General features: G+C 40.4%; 1 protein-coding gene across 1 annotated transcript in view; it reads right to left on the minus strand.

Moving 5' to 3' along the window:
* CNNM4 (cyclin and CBS domain divalent metal cation transport mediator 4) overlaps positions 1 to 13834 on the minus strand; it is a 65764-nt gene that overhangs the window by 22800 nt on the left and 29130 nt on the right. Inside the window, exons 3-6 of the mRNA XM_043980990.1 lie at positions 10016 to 10159; positions 9505 to 9642; positions 7756 to 7925; positions 7229 to 7325 (exon numbers count right to left, since the gene is read on the minus strand). Coding sequence (XP_043836925.1) covers positions 7229 to 7325; positions 7756 to 7925; positions 9505 to 9642; positions 10016 to 10159 — 549 coding nt within the window. The remainder of the gene's footprint in view (positions 1 to 7228; positions 7326 to 7755; positions 7926 to 9504; positions 9643 to 10015; positions 10160 to 13834) is intronic.

Genomic DNA, 13834 nt, shown 5'->3' on the forward strand with positions numbered 1-13834 from the left:
TTCTAAGGTTCAGTTCTAAGACTCTGTGATTCTATGGATTGAACAACAAGGCAGAAAGGTAGGAAGGTAAAATTAGAGATCAGAGAATTTCAGAGATGGAAATATTTTCAGTGGTCATTTGGTCTAACTGATTTCTGGAAAAGGAATCCCTAATACAATTCACCTGATAATTGGTCATGTAGCTTTTCCTGAAAGACCTCCAATGAGGGGGTAATTCAATATCTTCTAAGGCAACTCAATCCCCCTTTAGATAGCTCTGTTAGCAAGCTTTTTCTTTTTTAAAATAATATTTTATTTTTTTACCCAATTACATGCAAAAAAATTTTAACATTAATTTTTTGAAATTTTGAGTTGCAAATTTTCTCCCTCCCTCCCTTCCTTTCTCCCTCCCTGAGATAAGCAATTTGATATAGGTTATACATGTACAATCATATTTCCATATTAGTCACCTTATATCACATTTAAGTCAGTTTCCCTCTTTGCTCTAAGCTGCCTCACTCTTGGGCATTAGAGGGCAGCAGAGACCCATTCTGTAGTAGTTCCTTAGCTTTAGATGTCTAAACTTGGATGGGAAGTTAATATAGGTCCATACTCATATAGAGTTGTTGTGATTTACAAATCCTTTTCTTCCCAACATCCCTGTGAGTCATATAGCACAAATACTACAGTCCTTGCCTATAGGTGAGCAAACTAAGACTCAGGATAAGTGGCTGGTAGTGAAAAGAAACCTTGAGTCAGAAGACTTGCTTTTGAGTCCTATCTTTGCCACTGACTCATAGTGTGGCCTTAAGCAAATAATTCCATCTTTCTGGGCCTCAGTTTCCTTGTCTGAAAAACGAGTTGGACTTGATGATCTCTAAGATACGCTCTAGACTTTTATGCTAAGACTGAATAACTGGCCCAAGGCCACCACACAGCTAGATAGTAAGTCATGTATCAGTGGAAAAAGAACATTTTTCATTAGTTTGAAAACCTGGGCCCCAGTGACAGGTATCCACAGCTACTTAAGAACTGGAAGAAATTGCTGGCAGAAGTATTAGTTGTGAATTTTGAAAATTACTAACAAATAGATTAGCAAGCATTAAATAAAGAAAATGACACAGTAACCTATTTTTAAGAGGGTGAAGGGGAATTAGAAAGCAGATGGTTCTGACTCAGTCCTATAAAGATACTAGAGCAAATCACTTTGGAAATATTTAGAAAAGCACAAATGATTGGTAAAATCAATATGACTGTAACCAAATGACAGACTTTATAGATTGGGGAAAATAACACATCTTATACTAGACACCTGGGTTTCAGTAAAGCTTCTGATTTTCATTCCAAAATTAGGCCAACTAGGTCTGGAGGACACTCCTGTTCCACAAACAAAGGAGGATTCTACTCAAAAACAGTATACACTTAACAGCTTGTTAAAAGTCATCCCTAGGGGGCAGCTAGGTAGCACAGTGGATAAAGCACTGGCCCTGGATTCAGGAGGACCTGAGTTCAAATCTGGCCTCAGACACTTGACACTTACTAGCTGTGTGACCCTGGGCAAGTCACTTAACCCCCTTAACCCCCACTGTCCTGCAAAAAAAAAAAAAGTCATTCCAGAGGGATCTGGAAGACCAAAGGTATTACTCATTTCTTTCTTTCTTTTTTTATGATTATGTAAAACATTCCCATATTTGTCATTTTGTACAAGAACACTTGATTAAAAATTTAAAAATGAAAGAAAGTGAAAAATAGCCTGCTTCAGTCTGTGTTCCATCAATATCAGTTCTTTCTTTGGAAGTGGATAGAATGTTTCAACAATAGTCCTTTCAGGTTGTCTTGGATCATTGTATTGGTGAGAATAGCTAACTCATTCACAGTTCTTCATCACACACTATTTGCTGTCTCTGTGCACAATGTTCTCTTGGTTCTGCTCACTCCACCATACATCAGTTCATACATGTCTTTCCAGGCCTTTCTGAAGTCATTCTGCTTGTCTTTTCTTATAGCACAATAATATTCAATCACCATCATATACCACAGCTTGTTTAGCCATTCCCTAATTGATGGATATTCCTTTGATTTCCAATTCTTAGCTGCCACAAAAAGAGCTGTTATAAATATCTTTTATACAAATAGGTCTTTTTCTCTTTTTGGGGATGTCTTTGGGATATAAACCTACCAGTGTTATTGCTGGATCAAAGGGTATGCACAGTTTTATAGCCCTTTAAAGCAGAGTTGCAAATTGTTCTCCAGAATGGTTGGATCTTTTCACAACTCCACCAACAGTAGTTCACATCCCAGCTTTCCCACATTCTCTCCAACATCCAGTATTTTCCGTTTTTGTTATATTTGCCACTCTGATAGGTGTGAGGTGATACCTCAGAGTCGTTTGAATTTGTATTTCTCTAATCAATAGTGATCTAGAGCATTTTTTCCTATGATTTCTTTGTCTGAAAACTGCCTGTTCATATCCTTTGACCATTTATCAATTGGGGAATGACTTATATTTTTATTAATTTGACTCAGTTCTCTATATATGAGAAATGAGGCCTTTATCAGAGATATTTGTTTCAAAAACTCCCAGTTTTCTGCTTCCCTTATAATCTTGGTTGCATTCGTTTTGTTACTAATGATTTCTTTAGCAAATGCTCATTAATAGTTCAAAAGAGCAACTGAATTAAAAATGACAAATGAGCAAAAATGGTCAGCTGAAGATAAGAGGAAGGTCAACAAAGTCAAATATGAAGTAGCATATACACCAAAGGAAGAGGCATTAATGGCATCTGCATGGACTACAGGCAGATGGCACAAGTGTAGCTAAGAAAGCTGTGGGAGTAAAGCTGAATGTCAAGTTTTACACCTGAATTTTTTAAAAAATTAGCTTCAAAAGAACAAGACGTTGGGGTAAGGCTATCGGGCAGTTTTTCTGAGAAAGATTTAAGGGTTTTACTGGGCTCTAAGTTCAAAATGAGTCAATGACGTGATATGGTCATGAACAACAACAAAACCTGATATGATCTCTAGCTTCATTCAATGCGGGGAGGGGGAGAACAAGCACATATTAATTATCTGCCCCAAATCCTATATAGCTAGTATCTGAGGCTGGATTTGAATTAGGTCTCCTTGACTCCATGCCCAATGTTCTTTTCTTCTGCCTCTGGAATAGTTCTAGGAATAAAGAGGTGGCAATCTGCCCCAGTCAGACTAAATCTGGGATACTGCATTCAATTAGGGAAATCTTTTTTAGGAAAGACAATGCATGACAAGCCAGAGACTGCTCAGAAAAGGGCAACCAGAATGGTAAAGAAGGGCTTGGAGTGTGTGTCACATGAGGTTCACTTGAAAGAGTCACAGACATTGAGTTTGGAGGGGAGGCAGGATAGCCATCTTCAAATTTCTTAAGGTATTCAACTTATGGTGTTTAGCTGGAAGGCAGAACTAGGAGCAAGAGCCAGAATCTGCCACTGGGCCGACCTAGGATGGATGTCAGGAAGTTCTTCACTATTACAACTGGTCCAAAAGTGGAGTGGGCTGTTTGGCAAGATGGTGAGGTGCCCCCCTCACTGGAGGTCTTCCAGGGAGTCTGCTGGGATTATTTTTCAGTTTTAGTTGAACTGGACAGGCTGAGGTCCCTTCCTATTCTATCATTTTGTTATCCTGTGAACTTCAAGATGAAATAATTTAACAATTTGCTGATATTATTTGTTGTATTTTTTTTTTAAATCTAGTAAGGGGCAGGTAGGTGGCACAGTGGATGGAGCACCGCCCCTGGAGTCAGGAGTACCTGACTTCAAAACCAGCCTCAGACACTTAACACTTACTAGCTATGTGACCCTGGGCACGTCACTTAACCCCAACTGGCTCACTAAAAAAAAAAAAAAAAAAGATCCAGTAGATGAAGTGACCAGTCTATGGTCACAAAGCTCTTGGCCCTGAAGGAATTCCCAATTCTAGATGCTTTCAAAGAAAGAACTGATATTAATTGAACACAGACTGAAGCATGCTATTTTTCACTTTACTTCTTTCATTTTTTCTTTGATTTGAGTTTTCTTGTACAAAATGACTAATATAATAATGTTTTACATAATTACATGTGTATAACCTAAAAAGTGATGTGGATAAATTGGAAGGGATTCTGGGAAGAGCAACCAAATGGGATCAACAGAATGGAAAAGTAGGCCTAAGAGAAGTATTAGTTTCAGAAAAGGTTAATGAGATTAAGAAACTGTATCCAAATGTCAACAGGGTTATCCTCAAGAAGATGTCAACCAGTTGTTCTACATCTCCATTAGAAGCAAGCAAAAGCAAGCTTACACAAAAAACTCTGGCAGCTTAGACAGTGATGAAGGAGATTATGGTTCCTTTCTTCCCTAGAAAGGGTGAAGCCAAAGAGAGAATCAATAACAGGAGAGAAAACAAAATTGGCATGTCTGCCTAGATTTGTCTTGGCAGAGAATATGGATAGGACAGGGCCAACAGAAAGAGGGCAACACCCCATATTAAGGCATTTGGAGCATCACCCCATGATGAAGATCCCAGACGACAAGTAATGAAGCCCACCTCCTCTCTTATAGCAGAGATGGAGAAATAAGATCATATACAATGTTGGCTACAGTTTCTGTAAAGGATATTTTTGCTTTCTTTGTTACAAGAGAAAGTTCAATCTGGAAGAGGGGGTATGAAATAATTGTGATGTAAAGACAAAAGGCATCAATAAAATGCATTTTTTTAAAATGATGCCAACCAGATCAGTTACCTTTCATGGCTATGGATGGAAGAGAAGTCCTATAAAAACAAGGTATAGAGGTAATCACCAAAGATAAGCCAGATAATAATTTTGATTACATGAAAGCTTTCACACAAACAAAATCAATGAAAATAAGATAAGAAAGAAAAGTTATCTATTATGTTCCTTGGAGTTATACAACTAGCACTGTGATCTCTGGGTCAGTCTTTTAGTCACTGTTTTAGTATAATTTCAAATAGCTTTCCAGAATCGTTGGACTAATTCACAGCTTCACCAGTAGTGTCTTAGTGTGCCTGTATTTCCATATCTCCATGAACTTTGATTATTCCCATATTTTATTATCTTTGCCAATTTGCTGGATGTGAGGAAAACATTAGAGTTGATCTGACTCACATTTCTCTTTTTATTAGTGATTGGAGCAGTATTTCATATATGTATTAATAGTTTTTCATTTTTAGAACTATGTGTTCATATTCTTTGACTACTTGTCCATTGGGCAGTGGCTCATGATCTTAAATATTTGTGTTAGTTCTCTATATATCTTGCATAGCAGACCTTTATCAGAGATATTTGATGCAAATCTTTTTTTTCAATAGATAACTTTTCTTTCTTATTTTATTTTCATTGAATTTGTTTCTGTGAAAGCTTTCAAGTGGAAAAGCAAGATGAAAGGCAGATGGTCAGACAGGAGGCCCTATTTCACTACTCCTCTTCCCTCCGAAGACTGGAAATTCAGCAGGAAACTGCTCAGCAAGAGATGGAAGTGCCAGTTCCCACTAACTTTCCTCTTTGTTGTCCCCCAAGGGACAGGTGCAGGAGGAAATGGAAGGCTTGTGTACCTTTTTGTACCAGGGGTTCCTTCATATCAGGCTGACAGGAGGAGGTAAAAGTGGTTATGTCCTAGCACAGAAGACCTTCTCTCAGAGGACACAAGCAGTGGGAAATGGAAGGGGTGTGGTCAAAGGAGGGTCTCCAAAAGAAGGTTTGACCCCAAAAGAGAGAGCAGAAAGAACTCAAAGTCAAATAACATGTAAATTCCTCAAGGGAAAAGACTTTGATTTTAGTCTCTGTCCCTCTCTTTAGCACCTCCCTTTTCCCTCAGCACAGCGACCGTCACATAAACGCAGGTTGATTTGGGGAAAGAAAAAAAAAAGTCCCGAAAAGATTGCAGTGTGCTTCTGCCACCAGCAGAGGGTGCTTTTGTATGTCAAACCACAGAAAGGGGGTCAATAGCACCCTAACCTTACATCCCTCCAAAAAAGGTTAAATATTCCATGTTCTCAAAGGAATCAGATACTGAGGCTTCGTGTTAACCTTGGAGATCATCTAGTTCAACTCCCTCAATTTTCAAGTAAGAAAACTAAGACCCAGAAGAGTTAAGTGTTTTGTCCAAAGTTACATGAGTTAAATAGATGACCCCATAGCCAGGGCTCTTTCCATAGGCTGTCCTAGACTAGTGGAGTGCAGACAAGATGACATTGGGCATGGTCCCAGGAAATAGGAAGGAAGCCTGACGAGTGGTTTGGGCTTTCAAGTTTAACCTGCCACATTATCTAGACATTCAACTCCTTTTCTCAAATGTCTAGTCTTTTCTTTATTCCTTAATCCTTGATCCATTGCATCTATGCTCTGTCACTGAGCCTTTCTAAATCCTTAGCTTTATTTTCTACAATGAATCTGCCTGATTTCTCCTCCTGAATTTCTTTATACCAACAGAATAAAATTTTAGCCAAAGGAAATACCCAAACCAACTAGAAATTGGGATTTACTCATGTTCTTATTCATCCTGAACTCCCTTAACAAGCTCCTGTTTCCAATCTCCTTGTCTCTGTCATCACCATTTTCCTAGACACCCAGGCTTGAAACCTTGGAGTCCCCTTAGCTTCCACCTTCTCAATCCAGATCAATCAACCAGAACTCATTAAGCCCTCATCCACTTATATCTATATTGTTCCAGAAGATCACCTCCCTGAGTTGAGCCTCTCCTACCCTCTCATTCATCTTGATATTGATGTTTAATCAATCTTCCTTAAACACTGCCTTTCTTACGTCACTTTTTTCTGTTCAAAAAATTATCAGTGGCTCCCTAGTTCCTTCCTAAAACATCAAGTCTAATCTAAATCCCATTTCCTGGCATTCCAGACCCTCTCTGCCAATTCAACCTTCCCAATTGTGACCATCATGCCCATTATCCTGAGTCCCACCTACTTCATGAAAGTTTCCTTGCCTCCTCTCGACTTCAATGGTCTTCCTCTTCCTTCAAATTCCTATGACTACTTATGATTTATACCATCCTGCTTAGCATTTAATTACATGCTACCATATGTCCTATGCTATTGTTTCAAGTGTTGTTTTTGTCTTGATGACTAGAAGGAAAACTTCTTGAGGGCAGGATCCAACTCTCAAGTTTTTTCTGCATACACAGAAAAACTCATGGTTGCTTAGCTTTGGCATTCCCATGTTAGACCCAAGTTGGGTGTCAGCTACAACATGTCAACTCACCCAGAAGAGGAGTGGTAAGTGCCATGGTCCCGTAGTAGGAGAATGCACCCGTCTCAAACTTCATGTTCTCCTTCCCAGCTTCCACTTCGATCTTCCCCTGAAAGGAAATGGGTAGGAGAGCTACAAATAACAGAAAGAGGAAAACAAGACCAGGAAAAGAGGAAAGGCAGAAAGAAGGCTGAGTAATTTTGTTCCATCTAGCTTAGATGAAGAATATTTTTAGAACCTTAAAGGCACAAGGCCGGGGGATAGGTAGCTCTCTTAAGAATAAGAGACAGACAGTGTGACAAAGAGGGACCTCTCTAGTACTGTGCCCTGAAGTCTTCTGTGAGCAGGATGACAAAGCTCAAAAGGTGGAGGGACAGAGCTCTGAGGTCCCCCATGCACACAGGACATTACTGTTATAGGACTGGGGAGTGAAGGAAGTAGAGTAAAAGGAGATCAAGTGAGGCTGTAGAGCCCAGAGAGAAGGCAGGAACAGTACTAGGTATCATGGAGCTGCCTATGAGACAAAAGGGGGAGCTTACCTGTAATATGAGGATGAAGTAGTCAGCAGGTTTGTTCCGAACATATAGGTAATGCCGGGCACAAAATTTATGGTGTTCATCAAATTTCAGCTCTTGAATGACGTCTGGATATTTTAACAGACGAAGGAGGATCTTCTCAGATATTATTGAGGGATTGAATAAGGGCAACTCTATGGAGGACAGGAGAAAATGCTGTCATAAGAGTATGGATCCCCCTTCCCCAGCGGTTGTTTAAAGGAACCTTCAGAATGAGGCATCTAGTTAACAGTCTCCTTGTGTCTACATCTGGAAGGAAGGGCACTTAAAGTTCCTATACTGGAACTGGCCTCACCATTGGTTTAGATTCCTATCACAGAAGGTATCAGATCCCTAATCTATCTGTCTCCCATCACTAATAAGAGGAAATGCCATATATTCCTGATCTCAAAGGATTCTGACAGGAAAACTACTGTAGAAAGAATGATGAGGAAATCAGTTTGGAGGCAAGGGGAGTGGAATTGGGAAGAGAAATGAGAAAGGAACAGGAGCATGAGGGAAGAATGGTATGCCACATGGGCCCTCAAGGTCTCCCTGGGATAAGGGTAAGAGGCCAGGGGGCAGCTAGGTGGTGCAGTGGATAGAGCACCAGCCCTGGAGCCAGGAGGACCTGAGTTCAAATCCGGCCTCAGACACTTAACATTTACTAGCTGTGTGACCCTGGGCAAGTCACTTAACCCCAATTGCCTCACTAAAATTAAAAACAAAAAAAAACAAAAAAAGGGGGCAGCTAGGTGGCGCAGTGGATAAAGCACTGGCCCTGGATTCAGGAGTAACTGAGTTCAAATCCGGCCTCAGACACTTAACATTTACTAGCTGTGTGACCCTGGGCAAGTCACTTAACCCCAATTGCCTCACTAAAATTAAAAACAAAAAAAAACAAAAAAAGGGGGCAGCTAGGTGGCGCAGTGGATAAAGCACTGGCCCTGGATTCAGGAGTAACTGAGTTCAAATCCGGCCTCAGACACTTGGCACTTACTAGCTGTGTGACCCTGGGCAAGTCACTTAACCCCCATTGCTCCGCAAAAAAAAAAAAAAAAAAAAAAAGAGGCCAGGAATATCTATTTTGTCAGCTCTTTTCTGAGGGAACTATAAGATGGAGGAAGTGATAAGGGAAGCAAAATAAAGAACCCTTACAAAATTTAAGTGAGGACCATGGGCCCTTTCATGGGTGGCAAAAGTATTGCAAATATAATACTGTTACATAAATGTGAGAACATGTATCTTGTATGCACAGGCACTAGGATTATAAACACCTCCTCTTCCCTTTTATACATCCTTGTACAGGACTACCCAAAGCCATTTGTCACCAAGGGACCTACAAAGACCCTCCCCTACTTGATGCCAACTTTATCTCCTCCCCAGTGATCTGACACAGGCACTGTTTTTATGATAGTCCCTTATGATCTTTAGCCCCTAACTCTAGTTTCTTACTGGAAGTGTGGAATAGATACTCGTTTACGATGCAAACAGCTTGTGATCCCAGGGGAAAAATCAAGCTTTATCCTCTCTAGAGGCAGATAGACTGTCTGTAACCCTTCACACTCTCTTTACCGCATTGTTATTCCATACCACAGAGTAGGCTAGAGGCTAAATGTTTTATTTTGTTTTTCTTTAAATCACCATCTCTGATCTCCTTGAAAACTATACATTATATTTCACAAATGAATACCCCACCCACCCTATCCTACCATTCCTTTGTCATGGGCTTACCAGTTGCCAGGAATCGGTGAGCAGCTAGAAGTAGCTGGGGTGAGATTTTTACTCTTAACTCATTGTCAGCATCCTTGAATGCTGAGAAATCTCGCTTGTTCCTTTGAGTGACTACCCGTTTTCTGCTCCGGTTGTCAGCTACAAGAGAACGGTTTGGGATCAGTTTGGCCTGATGGGCCCGTCACCTTTAATTGCCCCAAATAGGAAGGAATCTGTTTCTCCCATGTTCTGACCCTCTCAACCCAAGCATAATGAACTCTAGGTCAATGCATACATAGTCAGTCCCAAGGCTGTGGCTGACATGTGAAAATAGGAGGAAATGTATAACAATTCCTTCAGCTAGTTGAGCATCAGGCTGTTGGCAGGGCCTCCAAGTCCTCTTGGAAGGCCGGTGCCCTTGTTGCCATGCTCTTAGCCATGATTAATAGACTCTAAAAAAACGGGGTAAGGGGAAGAAGAACTTTCAGTGATCTACTATGAGGTGGGTGAAAAAGGAAAGGGTGAGCCTTACTGTACATATCGGACTCATCCAGGATCTCCGATTTGATGATCTCCTCGATGACATCCTCCAAAGTCACCAATCCCAAGACTTCATAAAAAGGGTCGCCCTCACCCTCATTGTTCACCTTCTGCACAATGGCCAGATGAGACTTCCCTAGGGAACAAGACAGTGCATCAGAGGAGAATGAAATAACAGGGGCCAAAGGCTAAACCTACCAAGTTGGGCCGCAGATTTTCTTCCAAAAGAACCGTTTCCTTTGGAGCATCATTTATTTGTAGGCTTCACTAGAAACAGATAGAGCTGTCTAGAAGAAAAGTTTCTGTTCTGATGAGTTCATTAAATAATCAACAAGCATTTGGTGCCTACTTAATTACCACCAGATACTATGCCAGGCACTAGGAATACAAATACAAAAGTAAAATAGTTTGTACCCTCCAGAAGCTGCCATTCCACTAGGGAGATCTACAAAGGGTCAGGGGCTTTGGGGGTGTGAATGAGATTCCAACTGGTGGGCCAAAAGCCATGAAGTGGTCTGACGTTTTAATAACTTTGCGAAAATAAGCATTTTAATTTATTTAATAACTTTTTGAAAATTATTTTTTCTTTATTTTCCACCATTTACGAGATTTGATTTTTCACACAGTATAAATTCACTTCCCATATATACTGTATATGATGTCATAGTATTGTAAGTTAAAAACAAAAAATAAAGGAGTTATTAAATATTTGTGACTTTTGTCCTGCTTTGTATACATTTTGTTCTCCCAAACATATAGAGTATACTGAGAGCTACTGATGAAAGGTAGAGACGATATCGAAGGCCTTTTTTATGCTTAGACATGTCCTGTATGCCTGTGTGTATACACAATGTGCACACATTCACTCATTCATTGAATAGGCACTTATGAAGCACCAGCTAACTATATGCCAGGCACTGTGCTGGTGCTCAGGATACAAGAGTCACTTCTAGCAGTTTTCATTCTATTGGACTATATGCCCACAAGCAGGATCACCCTTTGGGGTGACAACACAGTTCCAAATATCCCTGTCTTCATTTTTCCACACATATAATTTTCCCATGGCACATACAGAACTGCATAGCTATAGCCCATGAAATAGCCCAAGGCACATTTTCTTAGTTCCCAAAGCTATTGACAAATTAGCCCAGGCTGTGATTAGAGCATCCAAGGGCTGCAATTAGGGAGGGCTGTCCACTCCACACAAAAAGAAGAGGGGATGAACTAGAAGAGCCCACAAATGACAAGAGCTGTGGGAAGTTGCTTTGCTTCCCAGCTTGGGCTTCTGAGAGCAGGCAGAGGCTTGTCTTTGAAGGATTTCTCACTCCTTAGAGCTTCATCCATAGGGCAGTGAAAGTTCACTTCTCTGATTGTCCCAAAACACTGGGGAGGGAAAAACAGATGATAAAGATTGACCTAATCCACAAATGAGACCATGTAAACCCCACACATGTACAGACATATGGAAATATCACAAAGACAAAAGGCCTTGTGAAGAGCATGAGAATCCCATGCTGTTGTCTACCTCTTGCTAAGTATATCTTGCAGAATACTATGTTTGTAAAGCTTTAAAAAAAATTTTTTTGGTGAGGCAATTAGGGTTAAGTGACTTGTCCAGGGTCATATAGCTAGTAAGTGTCAAGTGTCTGAGGTCGGATTTGAACTCAGGTCCTCCTGACTCCAGTGCTATCTAGCTGCCCCTATTTGTAAATCTTAAAATGGCAACTTAGCACCCGTTCCAATTACTAGCAAATACTCAAAGTCAAATGTATCTGTGATTCACTGATGTGTATGCCAGTCACAACCCATTAATGCCAGCCCATCCAGTGAGAGGATCCTCCACAGGAGAAAGATTCACTACAGGGGTCCAGTTAATTTGTCCAGATGAACATGGGAATAGTGAAAAGTGGCTACCTGCCTTGCCCCCCTACCTCCCACACAGGAATGAATTTAAGTACTTCCAGAAAATGATCACAACTCCTTCAGTTGATAATGGGGAAGAAGACCTGAGAAGAATTGACTTTTAAAAGACAGGATTGATTTAGTTCTCAGTAGAGAACTGAAGGAATCTCCTCTAGGAGCTCATCATCTTGCCAAAAGTCTGGATGATGCTTTAGACCTTCTCGAACTTCCAGAACTAGCAAATAAGGTGGACATGATTTGGATAGTTGGAGGCAGCTCTGTTTAGAATGAAGTAAAGAAGAAACCTGGTCGCCAATAACTGTTTGGGACAAGAATTTGAAAGTGACACATTTTTCCCCCCCAGAAATTGATCTAAAGAAACATCAACTGGGGCAGCTAGGTGGCACAGTGGGATAAAGCACTGGCCCTGGATTCAGGAGGACCTGAGTTCAAATCCCACTTCAGACACTTGACACCACGTGACCCTCGGCAAATCACTTAACCCTAATTCCCCCGCAAATTAAAAAAAAGAAAAGAAAAAGAAAAAAGAAAGAAACATAAACTTCTCCCAGAATACCCAGCTGTTCTTACTGATGTCCAGGAAGAAAAGGGCATTCAGTATAAATCTGAAGTATATGAAAAACATGATTAATATGAAAAGTTTGAAGGCTGTTGTTTCTGACTAATTTTTCACTAAAAATTAAGTTTGTATGATGTTAGTATAAAAACATCATTAGAAATATTTGCTTATTTTTACTTTTTAATGTATCCATAAACACTTATTAAGCACACACAAAAAAATTGTCCTGACACCAGGAAGATCCCAGTGTCAAGTCTATGGTGAAGACAATTTGATGACAGCAATCTCATTATGCTCATTATGGACTTTTTCTAAGTTTCCCAGGTCAGCAAAGCTCAGCCAGACCTCCCTCCTCCCCCAATGGTAGAACTTGTCTACTAAAACACTCATTATCATTTCCCTAAGACTGCCCTTCCCTCTACCCAGCTCTCCTCTTTATGTCCAGAGAACCACCCTTCTGGGTTCATAACCTCGGCCTTACACTCACCCACTCCCTCTCATTCGCTTCCCAAGTGATTGCCCAATCTTGCTATTTCTACTTAGACACCATGTCATGTCGGATCCCTTCTCCCCACTCACACAGGCATCACTTTTCATTCAGGTTATCATCCTCTCTCACCTGCATCACTGAAGAAACCTCCCAGTAGGTTTCCCTGCCTCCAGTCTCTTCCTTCTCCAAGCCATCCCCGACATGGCTGCAAAACTGCTCCTCACACACAAGGCTGACCATATTCCTTGGCTTTTAAAGTCCCTGACAGTTTGGCCCTAATGCTCTGTTTTGTCTCATTATACTGTACTATTATTCTCCTTCTCACACACAAGGATCCAAGCAGGCTGACTCCTTTCTTTCATAAGCAGTCACCCAACTCTACCTTTGACCCAGCCATGCCCCACACCCACTAGCTCCTTCCCTTTGAGGCTTCAAGGAATCCCTCTGTTTTTTCAAAATGCAGCCCAACAATACAGTTAGGAATAGTAGTTGTGAAAGAAATGATGAGCAGGATGCTATCAGAAGGACACAGGAAAAATGCAATGAATCTACAGAGAAAGAACTGATGGTATCTGAACACAAATTGAAGCATAATTTTTTTTGTTAGTTCCTCTTTCTTTGTTTTTCTTTTATATATATATTTCTGTTTTTAATATAAATTTATTTATTAGTTCCTCTTTCTAAGGTATTTTGTTTGTTTTCTTTCACCTGACTAATGTGGAAATGTTTTGCATGACTGCACATGTATTACTTATATTGAATTGCTTGATTCCTTAGGGTGGGGAGGGAGGAAGAAAATTTGGAACATAAATTTTTAAAAAATCAATGTGAAAAATTTC

This window comes from Dromiciops gliroides, chromosome 2 (assembly GCF_019393635.1).
Source record: "Dromiciops gliroides isolate mDroGli1 chromosome 2, mDroGli1.pri, whole genome shotgun sequence".
NCBI lineage: Eukaryota > Metazoa > Chordata > Mammalia > Microbiotheria > Microbiotheriidae > Dromiciops > Dromiciops gliroides.